We start from the raw sequence: 24,516 nt of genomic DNA on the forward strand, positions 1-24,516 counted from the left end.
TGGCAGGCATAATTTCTTCGAACGAATCCACGAGTGCTAATAATTCCTCGATACTCTTTATTCGTGAAGATCAAAATCAATTCTCATGATTGCATCTTCGTGTCGGTTACTGTGTAAATTGTATATCTTCAACGATCGCGTTTGGCTGGTTGGATCGTTGACACGCGTCCAAAAGAAGTGGAAATCATCGAATTTTATTCAAAAATTTTCGATTCGACGACAAATAATAATCAGCGTTTTCGTATTTGTTGTTGGCAAGCAACAAACTTTCTTTGCTCGTTCATTTCAACTATATTCTATATAAGTACAAACTACGTTTATCATTTAAAAAAATGTTCTCGTTAACTTCATCAGACGAAAGGCCGGCATTTTTTCTCTTTTTTTTTTTCTCCTCCATTTTTTTTCTTCACAATTAATTAAGCCGCTATAAACAATTATCATTTATGCGTATTTTTATCGCACCAGTGTACAAACGTTTTTCTCCCAAGGTTGCTCGCAATACCTCCTCTCTTTTGTCTTTTCCCCTTCTTTTTCTTTTTTTTTTTCTTTTTCTTTTTCTCTCTTCTTCCATCTTCGTTCTTCTTCAGTAACAATCGCAACTATTGTCGATACGATTAACGCTATATTGCACTAGTTAGAATTATACAAAATATATACCTAATGGTTAGGCTTAGCTTTTTTCTTCTTTTTTCTTTTTTTGTTTTTTTTTCTTCTCTCTTTTCTTTTTCTTTTTTTTTTCTTTTCTTTTCTTTTCTTTTCTTTTCCGAAGTATACCATTTTAGGCACCGTTGTTTTCCTGGAATTAAATTTGGATCGAAAAGAAGTTGGAAGTTGGAAGTCGTACGTGAGGCAGGAGGCACGGCAGTTTTCGCAAACACTATATTTCTCGCGCTGACTAATATAATGTTCTATTCTAAAGACGACAGGAAGAAAGCGCTGTGAAAGCGTATCCTATGAAGTTATTGGAAGAGACAGTTTGTTCACAATGCAATGTCTCTCGGCGGAATACTCGAACCGATATCGAATAAAACGGAATTTTGCACGAGGTTGTGGTCGGTTGAAAAAATATAATTAAAAACCGACGGAACGCTTACAAGAGCGAAAACAATTTTTGATTTAAATTATACAGAATATATAAACGCTCGAGTCTTTTTTACAAGTACACGCACATTTCCATTTCTCGTTAACAAACAAGATGTGACAAGATGGAAGAATTTCCTATATATGCAATGTAAACTGAATCTTACCCTTCCCTGGTTAAGTACATAATCATACTTCAGGTACCAAGGATAATCGTAACAACAAACAAGATTTTTAAACATACATATATAGTAAGAAAAAAAAAATTGTAAGAAAGAATTAAAATCTGCTTGATCTAGTGTAGATTATAAGAATTATAAACATCTGGGGATAATTGTGTTCGGTAATATTGTCAACACTTACGCTACACCACAGTAAAAACTACACGTTTGGTATTATAAATCGATAATACGGCTAATAATACATCGCCTTTGGAAGATCATTGAGTTTTACTTAAAAAAAAAAAAAAAAAAAAAAAAGAAGTAAAAAAAAAAAATTAATCACATAATTGAAATATAATCTTAACATTCATACGTAACTGTATACGTAACCACTATAAAATAATCATCAAATAAATGATTTTTAAGATAAAAAAAGATACCCTTAATTCCTTTCTCTAAAAAATAAAATATTCTTACTTCTATTTATATAAAAATGAATTTTCTAGTGAAATAATAAAACCAATTAAATACGTTAATTAATTAAAAATATAATATATAACATTTAAAGAATATCGAGATAATAAAATTTTAAAAACAATGATTTCAAAACAATAAAATCTCCTCGTATATAAAAAAAAAAAGATCGTGAATTATGGATTGTAAAAAAAAAAAAAAAAAAAAAAAATACGATAGCATTGGGAACAAACCTGTACGGATAGCGGATACTGCTAATGGCTAAAGATAGCGGGAAGCTAGCTATGTAGGAACGTATACTATTAAGTAACATATTTAAATATTGGCGCAATAGTGGAATCTCTTACCATATAAATCAGTATCACGTCAATACTTAAATACCTGACGAATAACGTATGTTTCAATTCATTATATATAATATTTTTGGGATACACAGTAGTATTTCTATGGTTAATCGAGATCTTTTACTCCTGTGATATGTCACGTAACATGAAAAATATTATTCTCTGTATTTTCCTGAAAGTAATGCACTTCATGTTCATTGATTTCGTGATCCAATCATCGAACGAACGAATTAGATTGAGATTAAATTCCGAAAGATTTATTCAACAATTTTTAAATGTTATATTTATTCTTCTTTGCAACATGAAACAAGCAATAAACCGTGTGTATATATCTATAATACAAAGATCTGTATTAATATTTATACACAACTATACTACTGTGTATCTCTCTGCTAATAAATCAGTATATATTCGTTACAATCACAATACGCATGACATCCTATGCAAAAGTTCTGGTCAAAATGGAGTAGAGAACTTGTACTATGGTAAGACACGAATCGATGGCGCATAATAATAGGAGGGATAATTCTAGCTGCATAATCCCGAAGGATCGACCAGTCCACGTGCGATCAATTCGGCCGTTGCTGGATCACCTCCTTGTTTACCACTCGAATGCTGAGACGGCGTTTGCTGCGCATGAGGTTCGAAATGAGAACGAACGTGGAACATAAATTCAGCCTTGTCTGTGAAATCTGTACGGCACATAAGGCAAAAATGCCTCTCAGACGCGTACGGCTGCGGAGGAGCCGCGGATCCTGGAAAATATGGCGCTGCGTGTTGTGGTGGTGCTGATGCCTCTAAATGAGAACTGTAAGAAAAAAATATTTAATCATTTTCATCAACTTTTTCAACGAATATTTATAATTCGTTGATGTAAATATATATATATAAATTACCGTGCATGCTGCATCCATTCCTCTCTCGTAGCTAATGCTCGACCGCACAATTCACACGCCCAACTAACTGGCTCCTCTTTCAATTTATGTATAGTATCTTGTCGAGATTGTTGTTGCTGCTGCGATTGTTGTGCTTGCTGCTGTTGAGCTTGCTGCTGCTGCTGTTGTTGCTGATCCGAATTAGGCGCTGAGGGCGTAGAAAGTGGCGCCACTCCCGGTCTGTGTCTCAACTTGTTCATGTGAATAACTAGTTTATCTCTACGAGCAAACGCTTTGCCTGGAAGCAAGAAACGGCCATTACCATTAGTTGAACGCAAGCAAATACATCATCGTACTAATGCGAAGCAACAGTTTAAGGCATACTTACCGCAAACTTCACAGGAATATGGCTTCTCTCCGGTATGAATACGCATGTGAATGACGAGTTTGTCCTTACGGGCAAGACCTTTGCCACAAACGGTGCATGCGAACGCCTTTGTCGCCGGTTCACCCGTATTGGTAGCCTTTGACGCAAATCCCGGACGAGAAGTTACATTGTTCGTAGTTCTCAACGGCTGATTTACCGTGGGAGCCCTGCTCCCAAACTGCTGATCCATTGCACCAGGAAACGGGGGCATCACGCCACCAGGGCGCATCGCTGCCGAGTAATCTGGGGACCTATTTTGAACGTGGGGACAACATATCGCGTTTTAATTTTCACCAATGTGGAAAATAATATATTAATTGTTCCTTATTTATATATTTATAATTTGAAAGTCTATTTACCATGTTCCAATGGAGCGAAGAACGCGTACACCATCGTCATAGCCTAGGCCATCGTCAGGTAAAGTAAAGGTCGGATTAGGTGTTTGAGGTGTCGCAGGTGGGCCGGGTCCAGCGAGTCTCGCTTGTGCAGCTTGTTGTGCCATGTGTTGTTGTACCGCGGCATGAGCCACTGCGTGCGCTTCCACATAAGCGGATCGTTGTTGCTGCTGGCTACCATTAGACATCTTGTCCTTGTCCGTGCCCTGTTAATCGTTCGTCTTCTTACGTTACAAGTTCCACGTTAAGATACGAATAATAGCGTTGGATATCGGAACCGGTTGAAAAGGAGAACTGTTATATTTATTCATATAGAGATTTGTATTTGTAATTATTATAAAATATAAAGCTTGTACTTCTGGGAATTGTTGCTATCGCAATTTATCAATCGTAATTGTGCAATATGCGGATCACGCTTCCAAAGATATAAGAAGTTGTGCAAAAATACCAGATTACACGTATTAATTAACACGTTGCACATTTTAAAAAATTATTAAATACGAGATTACGTTGAAATGTAAAAAAAAAAAAAAAAAAAAGAGAAAAAAAAATGAGATTGTGGTTAATAAATTCGTTCGTTAAACGTTGAAAAATTAAGCAATCGTGCAAAGAAACGAGTTTAATGTTTGGAATAATGATTAGTTGTATTCGAAATTTATATATATTGCAAAATATGATCGTTGACTCAATACGTCGATGCGATTGCAAAATTGAAGAAATGTCTGTAGGAACAAAGCATTTTGCGACGTTTCTATCAATTCGAGCACAAAAGCGTAGCAACCCCGAACCCGATATGGGAAAACGATTAATCACGGAAACAGAGCTGAGCTGAGCTGAGCGTGCACGAAGGCGCACTCGGTGCCAAATATCTATTAACGATAATCGATATTTACCAGAAACTGAGTTTCAAACAATTCTTCGGCTAAATGGAACTTATTTGATCCCTTATGATCTAGCACAGAGAATAATTAACGCTTCGTTCGAAGCAAGCAGGAAAAATGAGAATTCTATGAAGACATTTTTTTTATGTTGAATTTCTCAAATTCGAAAGAATTAAAGTCACGTATTTTATGCTTATGAATCAGTAGATATTCAGAATAATTCACGTTATTCGAAATAAGATAAAATATTCTATAACACAGTAAATTGCATAAAAATATTTTTAAAACAGAATTTTTCTGAAATATTCGAATCTATAGTTAAAGAAATCAATAAAATGTTTCAAATTTTCCAAAAGTAAAATGCATAAAATTGTCGAAAGAAATTAAAATATTTCGTAAAAACGATTCTTTGAATTCTCACGCAACTAAGAATACTCCGAAATTTACTCATACATAACGCTAAAATATCAAAAATACCATCGATATCGAGGAACTCTCGAGCCATGATCAAAGGAAATGGATAAAAATAAAAATATCTATTACAAGCTGAAGAGAAAATTCTAAATTTCGTCCACGTGACGTTCGTTCGAGACACGAAGGTAATTCATCGAGCCACGAACATTAGAGAGGATCGTTGTATCGCTGTGAAGCATCACAGAAGCCTGTATCTCCCCCGGAGACGACATCGAATGCATAAAAGACAGGGACTTTCGAAGGAACCGAAAAGATCTGTTCGCGTAGCCTGCTCCGTCAAGGTCCTCTCCGTGAAAGAACGATGACCGAAACGAGAGAGACAGGGAACGAGAGAGTGAGGGTAGAACAAACCGGGAAGAGACGAGAGGAGAGAAAGAAAGAAATGAAGAGAGCGAGAGAAAAAGGGAGACGGAGAAAGAAATAAGCTTACAGAGAGGAGGCAGGGACGAAGGTTCCCACAAAAGACTAGCAAACGCTATCGGGCCGATCTCAGGGCTCACGTACCTACACACTTTGTTCCCTTGCAGAGGCCGTGGAAAACCGCCACGGATCGACTCACTGGGTCGAATGTCCTCGAGCAACGATATCACTGACAACGTCACAAGGCGAGCAACTCAACGGCACATCACCATCAGTGTCCATCACACGCGTAGCCGTGCCGCTCGTTCTACTTACTGGGAGTATCCGAACTGGGTGAAGAAGAAAAAAAAAAAAGAAAAAAAAGGAAAAAAAAAAAATGAAAACGGCCACGAGGCTCGTCACGGGTATCGCGAGAGACGGTTTCGAGAGCGGAGCACACCAGGCCGGAGTGCGATAACGAATTTAAACGTAACAACGATGACGAGCACGACGACGAGAATACCGGCAACCACGCGCGTTCCTTCTTTTCGCGACGCCACGAAAGAATCTCGCGTTTTACGGGGCAACCGGAGTGTGTCCCGTGGAGCTAGCCGCCGATTCCCGGCGCGGGAGGATGCAAGGACAAAGAGACGAAAAAACGTCTGGTCGAAGCAGAGGGGGTAGCCCTCTAGCGAGAGAGAGGGAGATACGGCGAGGGAAGGAGAGCAGAGAGGGTAAGAAGAAGGAAAGAGAGCAGCGACCAGCCGGCCGAAGAAAGAACGAGCTGTGGTCGGAGGGAACGAGGGAAACGAAGACGGCCTGAGAGAGAAAAAAGAGAGAGGAGAGAAGAGAGAAAGAGAGAGAAAGAGAGAGAGAGAGAGACGAGATAGCCGGTGACACACGGATGCAGCGCGGCGTAACGATATCGAGTGGAGGTCCCCGCGGAATGCACCGTGGCGACGTACCGTGGAGAGAAAGACCACACAGAGTGTACCGATTGGACGGAAACGAGGCGAGGAGGAAGAGGCAGGGAAACAGAACGACGACACTCGGGTGTAGAGTCAAGTATGCGCGAACTTGGTGTAAACGGGCGAGACTAAACGCGTCCCGATGAGCAGGCGAAATTGGCGCGTCTAGGTGCGGGAACAAGCACTGAGCGATACTGAACCGGTAGAAGGGAAAGAAGAATAGGCACGGGAGAAGCGATATGCGGACGAGACGGCGCGGTGCAACGATATCGAGTGGAGATCCCCGCGGAATGCATCGTGGCCGGCGCGACGACGAGAACGCGAGAGGGAGAGAAACGGAGAGAAAAAGAAAGGGAAGATTGGGAGAGTGAGCGAGAGAGAGAGAGAGAGAGAGAGGGGAAAAGGAGAGAGAGTGAGAGAGAGAGAGAGAGAGAGAAAGGCAGGGACGCCCTAGAGAGGCAAGTATGCGCGCGAAGAGAGACCTTCGTGTATACCTTGTGTCGTATACTCAGACTACCGAGTCACTCGCTTGCCGGATACACACAATGACGGAAGAGAGTAGCGTACCAGCAGTCGACGACGGCGTCGGCGGCGGCGCTCTGCAGTGCGTCGGCCCGCTGACCTTGACACTGACATTGACTGAGCAAGCGACTGGAAGAGAGAGAAGCAAATAAAAACAGGCAGAGCAGAAGACCGAAAGAAAGATGTATCGTTCGACGGTATATACGCGCGATTAGGCGAAACTAAACGCGATACGAAATCGTGTCCAACTACCCAGCAGTACAAGTACCGTTCGCTCTGCTTTCTTTGCTCCCTAGCTCTCCTCGGTTGACCGCATCAACGATCAACCGGGTAACGAGACTTCGTCGATCGTTTACGATGGGGTATTCCAGACCTCGAAACAGGTTTTCAGAGGTGCACAGGCCTGCTCCTCGTTGCACCTGTGCCCGGGACAAGGAGATCCAACGGGCCAACTTAGCAAGAGAGGGGATCGAACGATCTTTGGATTGGGGAGCGACGAGACGCGTGGAGGAATAGAGACAGAGGGGAGTAGGTGAAAGAAGGATGAAAAGAGTAGAAAAGACGATGGGAAAAGGAGAGAAGGGAACGGCGACGTCGAAGCTACGAACGAAAGGAAGAGAGAAAGAGGGAACTAGGCGAGACATCGAAGAAAAGGAGAACTGACTTTCGCTTTCTGTGCGCGACGCAGCCTAGCCGTGGAGCGTCGATCAATAGCGCCGCGACGGTTGCACACATACACACATGCATACACACACACATATATATATATACATGCGTGCCTTTTACAAACCCTCTCTATCCCGACTGCTCGCGTGATCTGTCTCTCTTTTGCCCTATCTGTTCATCCGTGTCTGTATATTATCCCCTCCAACATTCACTATTCTGCACGAGGAGTCGCGTGTGTGAGGGTGGAATTATTGGGATCATGCTTCGTTGGCCAAGCAAGGGGCGCGAAGGAGAAACAGAGAGAGAATCAAGGACCTCGAGCTACCGATCAGCAACGCCCCACGTTCCCTCTCCTTTCTTCGGCCATGGTTGCACAGTTTCGTATGGCCCTCTCTCACCCTCTTTTTCTGCGGTCTCGCGCGCGCATTTGCCCGCTTATCGAGCAATACAGACAAAATCGGCACGAAGAAGGTGGAACGGACAGAGACAACGTGCAGAGAGACGGTACAGAACGCGAGCGCGTGTCGCGTAAAGGGCTTTTTACACCGCTCGAAATGTGGAACTCGTGTCGGCCACGCATTCGACGCATAAAGTCACTTTAACGCGTCATGTCGGAAATTGCCGCGCGAGTTTACGAGCTTGTAAAGAGTCCCCGGTACTTCCTAGAATACGTGCGATCCCCCGACTTACGAGGATATAGCCTGATTCCTCTTGGTTATTCGTGTCCGGCTTGCACGACTATAAATTTTCCTATGCCATCCTGGAAAAAATACTCGGTCCCTCTTTCTTTATATATATCTATCTTTCTCTCTTTCTTGTTGCCGCTGCAAGATACCGCGAACTTTATGTCAGACCTTTAATCTACCTTTATTAAGCGCGCTGTCTCCTCCATTTGTAAGGCACTTGCTCCCAGTCGTAAACCACGTGCTCGCAAAGATCTTAAACGCGTCTGATGTGTCTCGTGAAATCAATTAAGAGAAAATAAACCGGTGCACCGTAAACAAGTATTCCAACGAGTAGCTCGTTTGTTGCTATATTTAGCGGTAACGTTATAAATATACTTTTAACCAGTCTTCGTGCTTTTAAACGTAGTAACATTTTCATTCATGTCAATGGAAAAATATGTAGAAATTATATCTCGTATCAAGGATATCAAGATCAAAGTAAATATAATGTATTATATTCCAATATTATAATTATTAAATATTTATGAAATTATTGGTAAAGTAGATTTTTTAATTTTTTTTCATTATCTCTTAAATTACATAAAATATTTAAACTTACCTGGCTTACCGATGCAGCGAGATGTTTCAAACTATCCGCGTAATTTTTTAACACTGTGTCCGTCGTCATACAGCTCACTCGAAACTCGTAAAACATATCCAGTTTGTATACGCATCTCTGACAAATATTTTTGGGCAAAGCATCCTCTTTCGTTATCTGTAATAGATATAAACATTTTATTATAAAAAATTATATGCAATTTTTAGAGTATAGGAATAATATAGTTATGTAATAAACAATAAACATAATAAAATTTATTTAAAAATCGTTAAGTATATCATAAATGGAAATATATTCTTTAGATTTTCTGGATTCATTGTGTTAAAATTTTTTTCTCATAGGAAATTGTTCGAAAATCTAAATTTTCGAAATATTATTTTTTATATATATAGAATTATAAAACTAAAAAATAACTTACATTTTCACTTTACACACTTTTCATCGTTTACTCCAATTTTTGAATACAACAAACTTTCACTTGAAGCAATTAAAACGTGTCGTAGAAGTTTTCTTTAAATTATCTTTAATTATTTATTTTTTATATCTTTTGCGTGTATATTTTTAAAAAAGCTTATAAATTTATAAAATTGAAATGATAAATTTAATAACAAATGATTATAAATACGGTAAAATTCTTCAAATGCAACGAGATAAACGACTTACCACAGCAGGAATGCAGGAACGTATTTTAAATAGTAATTGTCTTTGTTCGCCTTCTTTATCGAAGATTTGAAGTTGATGATTACTCTTTAGCGAGCATAATCTGCACAATTCAGCAAAATTGAAATCTTCGTTCATTGCCATTCTTACGATTCACGATTGAACACAAAATTGTTAGGTTATGCTATCTATGAGATTTATTTCCACACTTCTTCGACCCAGCGAAGATTATTGTAAATGTGACACAGAAACTACGATTCGCTAATGTACAACCGAATAAAAATCGCTCAAATATCCCTAAATGTTGAAAAACTACAAATTTTTAACAAAATTAAGGTAACGCCACCATTTCTTTCTCTCCGTTTCACTGTTGTCCAGCGTGCAGGATGCCTGACTCCACATTGTTCGACAATGAACCATCTGCTGGGTGGAGAAAATACTAACGAAGGGTTGTGCATGATGGTAAAACAGTTTGAAACATTTATTTTTTTGATATTATTATTTATTTTAATTCTTTTTTCTTTTTCTTTTAAATTAAAGTTTTCGAAATAAAATTAGTCATTGTCCAATATTTATTTATCTGCTCATTAATATGCAAAATGAATAATTAAATTATTTTGATAAGTATTTTTATTCAAATTATTATTTAAAAGAAATATAAAAATAATATAATATAATAATGATAAAAAATTATTATGATAACCCAAGAATATTGATTTTAGAGATTTCGTTTTATGACATAAAGATAAATCGTAACAAGTACATAATTGCATTGCTCATTATTTATTTATAACAAAAGTCAGAATCAGTAAGAAGTTATCACAATAAACATTCCTCTATAACATTTTATTGGATGAATTCATGCGAGAAACTAAATATTAGAAAAAAGTATGCAGTAATGGTCACAAGTACAATTTATTTTAATTAAACTTAATATATTGTATATTATAAAGAAAAAATTAGGATAAACAATGTGGTCCTATCATGTGTATGCAATTATTTGTCTTATTTTTGGTATATACGTGTTTACAACAAATATGTTCTCAGAGGGATTATTCAACATCAAATATAGCATACTTAAGGTAAAATATATTGTTAATTCGATTTAAATATATTACATTTATAATATTAATATTATTCAATTTTAATCTTTATATTGAAAACTAATTTATCAATATTGCTTTTATCATTTATCAATTTTACTTTGATTAAATCGAGGAATTTGCGATTATATTAATATTATTATAATATTCAAATTTATCAACTATTTTATTGTATTATATAAATATATTATGTAATGATAATATTTTATCGAATAAAATTACATTTTAATATGAAAATTTCAATTTTATATTCATATAATTAATTATATTAAAATATATTTGCATATATATAATTATAAAAGTAATATGAAAATTTTTTAGAGAAAAAATATTGATCGCAAATAAAAAATGATATGACAAAGATATAAATATTAATTTCAGAGATTTTATGCAATGTATAAATAATGTATATAATCGTATCAAATTTACATGATATGCTCGAATGTGTGAATAAAATTAGAATCGTAACAAAATTATCGAATTTCAGTACAAAACAAAAATGAAAAAAAAAAATATTTAAATGCATAATTAATAATTAAAAATATTATATTTTTTATTATTATAGGAAAACTATAATAATAAATTATAATAATAATATTATTCAAATAAGTAAAAATATAAATTTGTGGAATCAGAATATAAATTCAAATAAAATAATAATAATCATTAGTTAATAAAGAAGATATTACAAAATTATTGAATTGTATCATATAAATAGAATTATTTTTCTATAACACGTTGCAAATTAAAGCATAATTTTACAATATTAAAAATTTTACCAAAATGTACATTGATGAATAGTAATAATTATTTTTTGTTATAATAAAAATTTAATAATTATAAAACAAATATTCATAATTTCAATGTATTCCTATTTCGGATCTTTTATTATTTTTTCATCAATAACTTTAAATTTCATCAATTCATATAAAATAATGATTTTTAGAATTTACCACTCGTTAAAGGTAAAGACATGTACAATGCGTGGATATTACCTGTGTCTTTAATCTTTAAATGTTATTTCTTTAATGTTACGAATCCTGATGAAGTGATGCAAGGAGATAATCCAAATCTAGTTGAATATGGTCCATTCACTTATAGGTAAACAAAAAAATTAATATTTTTTTTATTATTTTTTAAATACATCTCTTATCATTAATCAAATTTTTAAATTATTTAAAATATAAGTTTATGAATATTTTAAACATTTAGAGAAATATACGAAAAACAAATAGTGGATGTGGATGAAGAACTTGACGAAATTATTTATAATGTAAAGTCAACATTCACTTTCGACAAATATGCAAGTGTGAATATATCTAAACATGATACAGTTACTATATTAAATCCTGCATACATTGGAACTATATCGATGGCAAGTATAATTGGATAAGTTAAAAACTGTGTAAAAATCTTTTAGCATTTAAAACATCTTCAACTTTAATTTTTCGTTTTTTAAATACTAATTTTTAAACAAAATGTACAATTTTAATTATTATTTTTCTTTTTTGTAGTTAACCAATTTACCTTCAAATTATATGGAAAAATTTGGTAATAATATACCGAAATTATTTCCAAATCGAAGCAGTATTTTTTTAAAAGCTAATCCTAAGGAAATACTTTTCGACGGAGTTAAACTTACGTGTAATGAAAGAAAATTCCCTGAATTGAGTACGATATGCAAAACACTGAAGGCAACTCGATCACCTGTCTTAAAACAAGGCGAAAAGGACGGTGTTTATTATCTCAGTGTCTTTCAAAGAGTAAAATCATATTTCTATTTTTCATAAAATTAATGTGTTTCTTGAAAAATTTCGTGAAATGAAATTTCGTCAACGATAAATATTAAATATTTTTTCAATTGTTATAATAAATATAATTAATAATGTAAAAAAAAAATACGAAATTCCTTACAATTTATATATATTTCGACGTCATCCATTCAAAATAAATAGATGTATAATTAATATTTTATTTTTCCATTTGACAGATTAATGGTACTATTCGAGGACGATTTTCTGTTAATAGAGGTGTTAATAATATAAGTGAATTAGGTAATATATCATCTTATAATGGGAAAAGAGTGCAAACAATATGGAGAACTGAAAAATGTAATACAGTAAGAGGATCTGACACAATTACTTGGCCACCATTGGTGAACCCATTGCCTATGGTTTTAACGTTTATACCAGATCTATGCAGGTAGGTAGATAATAATTAATTGCAAAATATTATTATCAAAAAATCTTTAAAGCAATCATTCGTTATCAAAATGTATTATTATCGATGATGTATTCTTGAATATTAATTGCAAAATATAATTAAAATATCTAATTACATCTTTTATTTTGCATTTTTTTTTGTTAATAATTATTTACGCGTATGATATTTTAATTATTATCCTAATTAATTATATTGTATGCTATTAAAATATATACAGGACTGTAGAAGCGGATTATGATAAGGAAGTTTCGATATACGGTTTAATCGGATCCCGATTCGTCATGAAAGAAAGAACATGGTTCATGAATAGATCGCAATGTTATTGTTTGGAAAGAAACAAAGTACCAAATTGTTTACCGCAGGGTTTAATCGATGTCTCAGATTGTCTGGTAATTATGAAATGTAACGTTACGAAAATGAAGAGATATCTGTTGTATACGTTCTAAAATTTAATGTGTTGCAGAAAGTACCGATAATCATGTCAGAACCTCATTTTTTACACGGTGATCCGCGACTCTTAATGTATGCACGTGGCTTAAATCCGGATGAAGATTTGCACGAGACATTTATCGTTATAGAACCATACACTGGGACACCTCTTTCTGGACAAAAGAAAATACAATTAAATTTGAAATTGGAAAGACAACCAGTCGATTTGCTTTCAAATATCAGCGAGGGATATTTTCCTCTTATGTGGTGCGCAAACGTAAGAATCTTTTCGAAAATAATCATATTTCGACATTAACACGTCATAAGATATGATACGAGAAGGAGATATTTATATCAATGGTTAATGACGATCAATTTTATAACACGTTACAATTAATTTAATTCAAGTATTTTATTCTTTTTCTTAAAATAAAAAACCTTGATCTTTTGTCGTCGTAAAATTCTGCAAAATTTTAGCAAAACGATCGAGTATCGATTAATTTTTCATTGTTATTGAACAGAACCCTCTTGCGCGATTAATCTTACATAATTTACATTCTCGATAATTTCAAAAATTCGTAAATTTTTCATCGGTGCACAACAAATTTTCATACGTAACAACGTTTTGAAACGAAATGTATGAAGTAAATATAGAAAATAATAAATTATATAAAATTAAAATTGACAAAGTATCGTGCGAGAGAGTTCAGATGTCAATTTATGAGTACGATCTTTTGTTAAATCGCGATACATAAAAAACGCGCGCTACAATATGATCACAATCTTTCACGAACATCGAGAAACAAACTGAGATGACTAACAAATATTTTTTACAGGGAAACACGCCAGACTTATCGGTTATAATATTAACGTTTCAATTACTTCGCCTTATAAAACTCATCAAATTCCTAGACGTAATTCCTTTGATGATTGGAATTCACGTGACAATCATGACTATGCTTTACTGCAATTGCACAAAACGCAAACGACAATCAACAATTTCAATCGCAGATTCATTATTAATATCATCGAACTCGCAATCGAACAATGTATGGAGATCTACATAAATCGCGTGATTTCAATGATTTCAATGTTTGTTAATTAATAATGAATAATAGCGAAATAATAGATAATAGTAAAAATTGTAAAATAATAATGCGCCCTCTTGCGCAATAATTTATGAAATTTCTAAAATTTATTTCGCAAAATTTCGTTTCTGTTAAGTTTTTTTTGTTGCATGAAAATTATTTACAGATATATTTATAGCTTATCACTTATAAAATTTTGCTAATAATATCAGTCTTATTGTTCAAGAGGGTTTTCACAACATTTTGTATCCATTGAATTATTCAAAACGTTAAAAATAATTTGGAAAATAATATTAAATTAAATGATGATGATCAAAAATTGTTTGCCGAGAAGAATATTCAATATATACATAGCTCTTATTTCTTATTTATTTTTAATTTTTTATCTCTAATCTTATCTCTAACTATTAATATTTAATATATGTACATATTTCTTATTCATATTATAAAAAATTTAGATAACAAAAGATCTGTAATAGCTTGAATTCAATATTTAGAAGGAAAAAGAAAAAAGAATATATTGATATTTGCAAAGAATAGATTTGATATTTGCAAGCAAAGTTTATCAGTGAGTGCACCATTTCTGCACAATTTAAAAATTTAAAAAAAAAGAACGATTGTATTTCTAATTTGAACTATTCACAATAAATACTTGATCACGATATCATAATAATTTTAATTGATTAATGATTTAGTTTAATCGATTTATCTATCCATCTGTCCTTCTTATTCGAATCTTTCTAATCATTCATCTCATTTCGATCAAGTTAATTACAGTATTTTACACAAATTCTTTAGTATAATGTAGAAATAAATACACAATGTACACGAAATTACACGAATACTGTTAAAAATAAATATTCTATGGCAATACGGATTACATTACATGATAAATTATATTACGATGAGTGTAAGTACAATGTACAAATATTCAACAGAATCTAGTCTTTTCAACACGTTCACTGCAGACAAAAATCTTTAATTAAAAATCATTAAAATTGTCAAATAATTTCCTTGCAAAGTCTTTTTTTTATGCTACATCGTAAAACTTTGCATCTAAATTTGATTCTCAATTTGTATCTTATTTTTTGAACCGATATCACACGCATATTGTTTTCAAACAAATTCGAGTTTACCAATAAGATATATATACAGCGTATACAGTGAACATATTAATACATTTATAAAAAAGTCTTTTTTTCCACATACGCGAATACATTATAAATAAACTTATTGATATAATTTGATTATATTTGTAATGGAGATCCAGGAACCGAATATTAACGCCAATAGAGAGAATATCACAAGTATACTATTTTTCCAAAATCTCCATTTGCCTCTGCCAAGATGGCCGTCCCAACAAGAAATTGTTTCAACGATGGCTGGAATCGTGACGCCGAGTATCGAGAAAAATATCGAACCGACCAAAGAGATGAACGGCTCGAGTTCCGGAACGAGTAATGCCACACAAACTGAAATAATAAGAGACGAATTTTTCGAAAATGTACAACAAAAGATTCCTGTCGTTCTTCTACGAATTTTAATAATAATAAAAAAAAAAAAAAAATTAAAGATCGGAGATCAAAGTGTGATTGTGAACGAGTGCGTCTGATCTTATTAGTAAATCATTTTTTATGATAAATAGAAGAGAATTATTATTACTTCCGCTATAAAGAGACATCACGTTGAAAAGTCAAAACACGAACGACGTGAATCACATTATATATGAACTTGATAGATTCTCAATGAAATGAGCACGAGTCATTGAACGATGCTCATGGTTAATAGTGAGTCATGCGGTTACAAAGCCAATGGGTATTCCACTGACCCGATCTGGGTGCATCTTCCCATTTCGACTCGCATTTCTCTCTTCCTTTGTTAGAAAAGTATCACGTGTGTCTGGTACACGTAAAGATCGATTTATATTGACAGATTTTAAGTTATCCGTGGATCGAACACATAGTTCTAATGTAACATCCATACATGTACAAAACGTTAGAATTACAAAGTGTTACAAACTGTTTTCTTCGAGCCAGATACACGAGAACTAATGATTTATGATGAAAACAAAATTTAGAGATTATAGTTAAAATGTTACAGTGAAAAGTATTTCACACATAAGAGAAAAGAAGAGATATATCGTGCATTTCGCATATCCTCGGTGATACGGTACACATTATATAATTTGAGAATGAAAGTAACTTACTTGTAAATATACATATACATATTCTCATTAATGTGTGGCACAGGCCTTGATACTTGTGACTACATTTCTCTTTCACAGCTTTCCATATGATATCCATCGGAACGAAAAGTTGTAATCCGTACGTGAATAAAACTGCCAGGGCGATGAGCAATTTTACCGCTTGTCCCAGTCTAATAAAATAAATACAACAGTGATAATATGGTATGATGTATAACAATTTTAAACAAATTTCATTCGCGATTCGTGTAATACGATAAAAAATACTTACATGTCCTCTGTTGGTATATTTGCCGTGATAGTCGCATTGATATTTTCCGTGTACTTCAAATATCCAAACACGCCTAGTATAGTGTACAAAGATACCACTATAGTCATCGTTATGTTAAGAACACTTGGACAACCAAGAAAGTGGTGAGGATTCCTCATACTGTTTTCGACAGGCATCACCTGCAAAAATGAATTTTTCTTAATTATCGAATTGAGGAAACAATCCAACAATATCAATCAAACATATCGTACTTACAACACCGATACCCTCGATGGCAAATAACACCGTAGCGAAGAACGAAGGCAATTGCTCGATAGAGGCGATTGGCTTCACATGCGACGGTATTTTGATGTCGTTGAAGATATAATACAGAGTCACGGCGAAACCAGTTATCATGGAAAGGTTGGCCACGATAGAGAACGGCACCATGAACTTTAAATTTCGCACTTGCCCCAGTAATAACACCGCAGGTATCAGTGTGAGTATGTACAAACGCATCGGTATGTCCATTCCAGTGTGGAAGTCCACCACCTAAATGTTATTGGAGGGAGAAAATAATTCAGAAATGTGAAAATTATTCGTGTATATGAAAAGGAAAAAAGAAAAAAAATTTGGAATCCAAACGTTGGATGTTTTACCTGTTTAATCGAAGTCGATACGAAGACCACGTACACGCAAGCACCGCCTATGTATGTCGAGCATAATGCCGCATTTACGAATATTCGACTGAAATTAGCGAAAGGCCTGATGGTTTTTGGACCGCAAAGGAACGCAGCTTCCGCTGTCTCGGCATACGTCATCTTAGGTGTTTTCGTACGTTTGCACAGGATATGGGACGAGCGAACCAATATGTGGACGCAATGCGCGCATATTAAACCGATTATTATCGTCCCTATTCCGCCGAATATCACCCCGCCATTTTTGATCGCATTCGGCATGGCGAGGATTCCGGTACCGAGGGATGATTTTAACAGATGAGCCAGGGCACCAAAATCTCTGTAAGAAAAAATGTAAGATTTTCTTTTATGATCTTAATTCCGTTTCGAAGAAAAATTGAAAATCTATCTAAATGGAATGTAAGTTTTCTAATATCGTGTTTTGATCGTGTTAAATGGTGGAAACAAATTGTGGGATTGTTCGTTGAAAATTGACAGTTTACACCGTCTGACTTACTTAGATTATTATTCTAAGAGATAAATTATTTAATTTACGTAGATTATTACAAGAGATATAAAAGTGAAAATCTGTATAATATTAATTTCTCGTATTTTGTTTGTCTTAATAAGAAAAGCAAAATAAATAATAACTTACGAATTGGAATTTTTCTTGTCACGATTTTCGAAGGGATCGTATAATCCGTCCTTCTCGTTGTGTCCTTCAATTTCGATGGTGGCTATTTTCGTTCTGATGACACACAAAAATAGAATATATTTTTTATTAAATTATGAAAAATATTTTATGATTTTCAAACTGAGAGTTTCAATATTACTTGTTGCTTATCTTTTATTAGAAAAATTAAAATAAATTAGTATTAATTAATAAATTCAACAGAAATTTTCTATCAACTTCTTTAATCGTTGTCTAATAATAGAAAAATTTAGAAATTTTAATTTCATAATTCGCTAAAATAAATTTTCAAATAGCATATAAATTATATAAATATATATACCTGCTATTGAACTCTTTCATGGGATTGCCTAGTTCTTCCTTTTCATTTTTCTCCATGGTGTATCTAAAATCAAATACACATAAAATATAATATATTTTTCTCGATCGATCAAAAATTATTAGAAATATATCAAGAATTAGCATCGTGTATACATACAATTACATAATAACAATGATTTGACATTTTATTTCAATTTGAAACGAAAATATTTGCGATTGTTATCTCTCTTCATTAATAACGAAATTCATCAAATCTTCAAAAAAAAAAAAAAAAAACAATTTTCTGTCAAAATTCAATTATAACTAATTATCTTCATCCTCGATCATCTTATCTTCATACTTGATTGATTATCGTGAGATTGGATTATCGCACATTCAATTATTCGACATAAAACCATATCTGAATAAACGATCATAAAAATGATTAAATTCGCCGCATCTGTCTTCCACGTGACCAAATGTCGCTAAAATATCGATTTTTTAAAAAGACGATGACGATTTCATTGACAAAATCCACGATAATCTCGATAACGATGTTTGGAAACAAAAGTATTTCTTAAGATGGTCCTTATGTCATAAAGCTTATGAAATATCCATACGATCCATACATATCTCGTATCAGTAAAAATTTTCCGTACCGATATGAATCTTAATTTTATCAATAAAATTAATACAACAATTTGTAAAAATTTACTTTAAATCGATTACAAGTAGACGAGGAAAAAAAGATAAGAGAAGATGGAACAGCGAAGAAAGGAATTTAATATAATTTTATTTTGAAGAAAAATATGAATGAAAAATTTTTGCGGCGTTAAAAAATAGTAATATTTTCTTACTATGATGATGACCTTAAACGCAATAAAAAAAAAAAAAGAACGCAGTATTTTAAACAGCTTTTGTCTAATTATCCTCACTTTGAAAATTCAAAGTGCGTATTACCTATGAATAACCTGATCTATTAACGCCAACAATTAACAAGATAAAACGAAATACAAATACAATGATCGATTTTACGCTTTCTATCACAATGTTACATTTATTAGTTAGCAAAACGGTTATCAAAGTTATTACGAAAAAAATAATACATTTTTTTCTTATATATTTTCTTATGTACTATACTTGTTCCGATAAAAACAAATTATAAACATTTATCGCAAAACAAAAAAACGAGAAAAAAATTGAAATGAATCACATGGTACTCGACACATGTTGCAACGCAATTATTCGACACAATATATAAACGTATTTTCATACCACTTCTCTATAATATTCGATATATCTTTACTCTGATCAAGATTTGCAATCAGATTATCATCATTAGTGATTAAACAAAGTATTAAACAAAGTGATTAAACAAAGACGGGAAGTTCTTTGTCCACTATTATCGAGAATTATTGAGAGACGAGAAGGGAAGTGAAAAATTCTTGCAATTTTTATCTACCTGCTATCTATTTTTTTTTTGCCATTATTATAATTAAGTATCATCGTTGACAAGAATTAAAAATAGCGTGATTTAAATAATTATAGTATTTAAAATTTCTTAGAAAAAATTATCAAAATAATAATAGATTTTAATTGAATCAAATTGAATCAAAGATTGAAGAAAAACATTTCAAGATAATGGATTTCGCAACGCACGGATTTCTTTTTCCTCGATATTTATTTTTCCAGTGGTGTTAACGATGCAATTCGTTAAATTCATGAGATCAAAGGATCTATCAAGACAAGACTCGTGAACAATTTCTATGGTACACGAAACGTGGGACTTTCTAACATGGGGATGCAGGAAAGGCTCATGTAGCTAATAAATATTCTCATATAAATAAGGGGGGGATGAAAAGGAGTCACGAGTAAGCACAATGAGAGTTAAACGGAAATTATGCTCGACCGTGGTGTCGAGGTACGAATATGGTTAATCTAAGTAAGATCTAGGATATCTCGGATTGGAAATGCCGATATCTCAGGATAATGGGCGCACGAATTGTCGTGGCTGCTTTGCGCAAATTCACACGAGCGTGATTTACAAAAGGTCATACGAGAATTGATTTCCTTTTGTAGTTAAATGTTGCATAATATCCTATTCTATCCTATTTCTATTCTTGGAATTATTTCTTTTTAAAATTCTTATTAAAATTTTTTTCTTATTACATTGTTATTACATTCTTCTAACATTTTTCATAACATTTGAATCGTTCGTCATTTAATAACGACGATCATAATAATATGATAATTTGTGAATTCGTAATTTTTAAATAATTGCTTGAAAAAGAAAAAAATTACGAATGGAAATAAAAAAAAAATGACGATTTTTATCGTTTAAAATTAATTTTCCTTCTTTTTTTTTTATTTTTTTTTAATATTTAACAAGATTTCAAAAAATAATGTTACTCTCGATCATTCCAACTTTATTTTATTCGATATTTAAGCAAAATATCTATTTATAACACGAAACAAGTGTGTTTCTGAGAAAAAATTCCTCGTATTTCTTTCTTTTCTTTTTTTTTTTTTTTTTTGCCAGCTCTTTCACAATGGCAAAATTGCAAAGCAGAAACTTTGTCTCGTGACGCTCGAACAGCAATTATCACACTTCGACTCATTCGAGTCAAACGAGGATTGAAATTAAATTCAGAATGAAATTTGTTAATTCACGGTATGGCAATAAAAGGAGAAAAATTGCATGTTATCGCGCGTGGATGTGTGTAATCGGGCAAACCTCAATTATTATAGCCGAGTTTCCGTGTGTTCCCACCTGTTAACCACATTCCACGATAAATCTATGTTTTAACATTCGGCCGACACAACGTTGCAATGATAGTCCATTTCCGGCAGGCACGCGACTCCGCAAGTTTCGAAGGAAATCCACCGAAGAAAATTGTATCTCCATAATCGATATGCAAAATTTTTTTCCATGATTTCACGCGCGTTTCGCGAGAATCGAAAATCGTTTTCTTAATTATTCCTATCCTCTGTAATTTTTCTCTCTCGTGATTCTTTTCCCACTATCCTTTTCAGATAAATAATTATTGAAAGAAAGAGTTTTGAGCTTTTCTTCGATATACTATATGTGTTAAAATATCCTAAAATGTAGTAAAATAAACAAATATTAATCAACAATAATGTATCGTCTTTTCTTGGAAAAGAGACATTTACAACTGTCTAGAGATTTTCAATATTTAACTCTAACGTACTTAGGCATTAAAATAGTCGTAAAACAGAAAGTTAATAAACGTCGAGTATTCTAACGAATGCAAGATATGTTTCTAAAATGGAAGAATTATTGACATACACGAAATATACTTTTTTTTTTCAATTTTTAAACAAGTTCTACATACCGATTATACCGATATTGAATCGTTTGACGTTTTAAAATATGTATATAAATAAAATAGCGATTATAGTTTTATAAATTCCATTTTTTTTTATCAAATGTTGGAATCATTCAATTTTGCACGGTTCATAATTTTCACACAGAATAAAAAAAAAATGCGAACGAATAATCTACAGTTTAAAAAAATCGCCATTGAATGATTAATGTTGCAAACGGCTCATTAACCTCAAGGCTTCTGCAATAAACACAATCGTAAATACTTATAAAGGATTATCTAAACTACATTTTCTATTGTAAAAATAAGCAAATGAAAAATGAACGTTTCCTATGACAAATGAATCGATGAATACTTAATCAAAAAGAAGAAAAAAGCGAAAAAAAAAAAGAATAAAAACTATCGTTATAACGTTTGCATATTTATATATAATAAATGTTTAAATATATTCAACGAGATGAGCCATTTATATTTCAAGTTTAGGAGATAAGAAATATATATATATATATAAAAGATTTTTCTATTTATATTCGAATAAAATTATTTGAACATTAAAATATCGATCGAAGAAAAATTGATACGTAAATTTCACAATTATACAATTGCAATATTTATATAAATTTTATATTTTGTCATTTAAAATAGTGTGGCATTATTGTCAACATTATTAAAGAAGAAAAAAAAAAAACAAAAGCATTCGAAGAATTGTAAGAAATCAATTGCGAAAATTCGTTCGGGGAACATTTATGACTGTCTACGTTCCAATGTTTACATAACACGAATTTATGTCAAAAGAAAAAGATGAATACTTGGTTAAGAGTTCTTTGTTTTTTTTTTTTTTTTTTTTTTAATCACACGTTCGAGCAAACATCGTCTTTGCAATCACAACATGCAGAATCATTCGACCAATTTCATGCGATTATAACCCCTCAAATATTAACGGACAAATATTAAAAAGAAACGATCCAGAGAAAAGGATTTTACAAAACCTGAAAAAAACCTAATAATTCTAAAATCTTTAAAATCTTTTTTGAATTCATTCAAACTTTTCGAACGTCAATCAAGGTGAATCTTATTAAAATTGTAAAACGTCATGTTTCCAAACAGGAGATGTTTCCAACTAATTCGAAATAATGATCAATAAAAACGTGTTCGATAATCGCGAAACGAATCTCGATCTCGTCAATCGTTGAAAGACCAATTTGTTACGTAAGTTACATTAACCATCAACTGGTTATAGCCGCTTCGATATCGCTTTAAATGATTTTTACGCGTTTGTTTATGCTATCGATATATAATAAATGTACTCACGTGTATATGTCTTCGATCCTTGATTTCAGAATTCCAGAATGAAAAATCTTTGACGACTGTTTTCCTGTTTTTCTTTTTCTTTAAACGATTCTCAATTCACATCCTCGAGCACATCGAATCGGTAGAAAGATCCTTCTCTCACCTTCTCTCCCTTCTCCTCCTTTTCGATTTTCGATTCGAAAGATTCTTATTCTTCGATCTATTATTTCGATCTCCTTCCCCTATCTTATTTTATCTATTTGAATGAACACCGGCAATGTGGCGGTAGATATGGCGCGATTTCGACTGTTATTCTCATTTGTTAAAATCTTGGTTACCGTCATGCGATATGATTTATCGATCAACGGCACAGAGCTAAGTAAATCCTCGCGGCTTAGATGCAATCGAAAGTGCTTCTGTTTCCACGATCGTATCTCCCGGTTGCCGTTGGCCAATTAGAGTTTACCTTATCACCGTGCTGATAATCGATAGGAGCCAGTCTCAGATTCGTACGAGCTCTGTCTATCGTACGCGCCGCGAAGGAAACTGTTCGAAACTTGGCGTGGAGAAGCAGCAAGTATAAGTTGTTCGGAGGATCGATGGAAATTTTTCGAAAAGAAACGTGCCGTGTGTCAAAACGGCGAATTAATAACAACTTTTTAGAAGCGAGAGCACGTTGTATACTTTGTCACTGCCAGCGAAATTCTTAAATACTTCAAAAAGAATTCTATATCCTTCTCCAATTTTTCCAGTTGGATAAATCTTTTTTCTCTCTTTCTCTCTTTAGAGAGAGATTTCGTTTGATTTCATCGAAGGATGATGACTTTGTCCACTTGTGCAATTGATAGTAAATTTTTCTCTAATTCTTTCGAATTGTCTACTTTTTGAAATTTTTCCCTTCTGATCCGGAGATTTTAATTTCCTCCAACCAAGAGAAGAGATTCTTTCGAATCTCTCACTATGGGAGAGTCTTTACGGTCCAAATTCAAAGTTCTTCCACTTTCAAAGAGACGGAGGAGAAAAAAAAAAGTTTCTTGTCCCGAACTTTTGAAAAGCAAGCACGGAAAATCTTCCAATCGAAATCGATCGGTCCTATTCCCAAAAGGGATGGGGATCTTGTTCTCGGAGGAAGTGGAGGTTTGGACGGCAAAGAGGGAACGCGAAGCAAGGGAAATCCGCGCGTGTAACGGTGACAGGCGTCGTACACGACTGGCCAGGTTTTTTCGGCGTTACGCAGGTATATATACGAAGCAGGCTTGTGCATAGACGCGCGATCGCTCGTGTCCCGCTAGAATTGACGTCGCGAGTTGTGGGAGGGGAGATAGAGGCCGTCCTCCTAATGAGCTCTATGGGACGTGCTCGCGAAAA

The 24,516-nt window shown here is 33.5% G+C and overlaps 3 protein-coding genes across 4 annotated transcripts; 1 reads left to right on the forward strand and 2 right to left on the reverse strand.

Annotated features, from left to right (window-relative positions):
• Positions 1-2,109: 2,109 nt before the first annotated feature.
• LOC100868995 (uncharacterized) lies at positions 2,110-9,926 on the reverse strand. 2 transcript variants are annotated; one of them, XM_003694621.4, is made up of 6 exons: positions 9,554-9,926; positions 8,891-9,046; positions 3,721-3,962; positions 3,323-3,612; positions 2,956-3,232; positions 2,110-2,867 (listed from the first exon to the last, which is right to left on the reverse strand). In XM_003694621.4, exons 1-6 carry the CDS (start codon positions 9,692-9,694, stop codon positions 2,588-2,590), a joined length of 1,386 nt encoding a protein of 461 aa, XP_003694669.1. In that variant the 5' UTR covers positions 9,695-9,926; the 3' UTR covers positions 2,110-2,587. The 2 variants fall into 2 exon arrangements, with proteins under 2 accessions (XP_003694669.1, XP_086760207.1); XM_086904081.1 differs by having other exon boundaries at positions 9,309-9,919.
• A 494-nt stretch (positions 9,927-10,420) lies between these two features.
• LOC100868881 (sensory neuron membrane protein 2) lies at positions 10,421-14,372 on the forward strand. Its single transcript, XM_086904086.1, has 8 exons — positions 10,421-10,632; positions 11,600-11,754; positions 11,866-12,028; positions 12,168-12,416; positions 12,644-12,855; positions 13,094-13,265; positions 13,340-13,582; positions 14,142-14,372. The coding sequence occupies exons 1-8, from the start codon at positions 10,522-10,524 to the stop codon at positions 14,370-14,372; spliced, it is 1,536 nt and encodes a 511-aa protein (XP_086760212.1). The 5' UTR covers positions 10,421-10,521.
• LOC100868767 (proton-coupled amino acid transporter-like protein pathetic) lies at positions 13,699-24,363 on the reverse strand. Its single transcript, XM_003694619.4, has 8 exons — positions 23,170-24,363; positions 18,537-18,599; positions 18,179-18,271; positions 17,506-17,863; positions 17,123-17,398; positions 16,868-17,046; positions 16,600-16,769; positions 13,699-15,865 (listed from the first exon to the last, which is right to left on the reverse strand). Exons 2-8 carry the CDS (start codon positions 18,590-18,592, stop codon positions 15,624-15,626), a joined length of 1,374 nt encoding a protein of 457 aa, XP_003694667.1. The 5' UTR covers positions 18,593-18,599; positions 23,170-24,363; the 3' UTR covers positions 13,699-15,623.
• Positions 24,364-24,516: the final 153 nt, after the last annotated feature.

The sequence above is a fragment of the Apis florea genome, unplaced genomic scaffold (assembly GCF_048593485.1).
Source record: "Apis florea isolate Af1SG1 unplaced genomic scaffold, ASM4859348v1 contig_2293_pilon, whole genome shotgun sequence".
Lineage (NCBI taxonomy): Eukaryota > Metazoa > Arthropoda > Insecta > Hymenoptera > Apidae > Apis > Apis florea.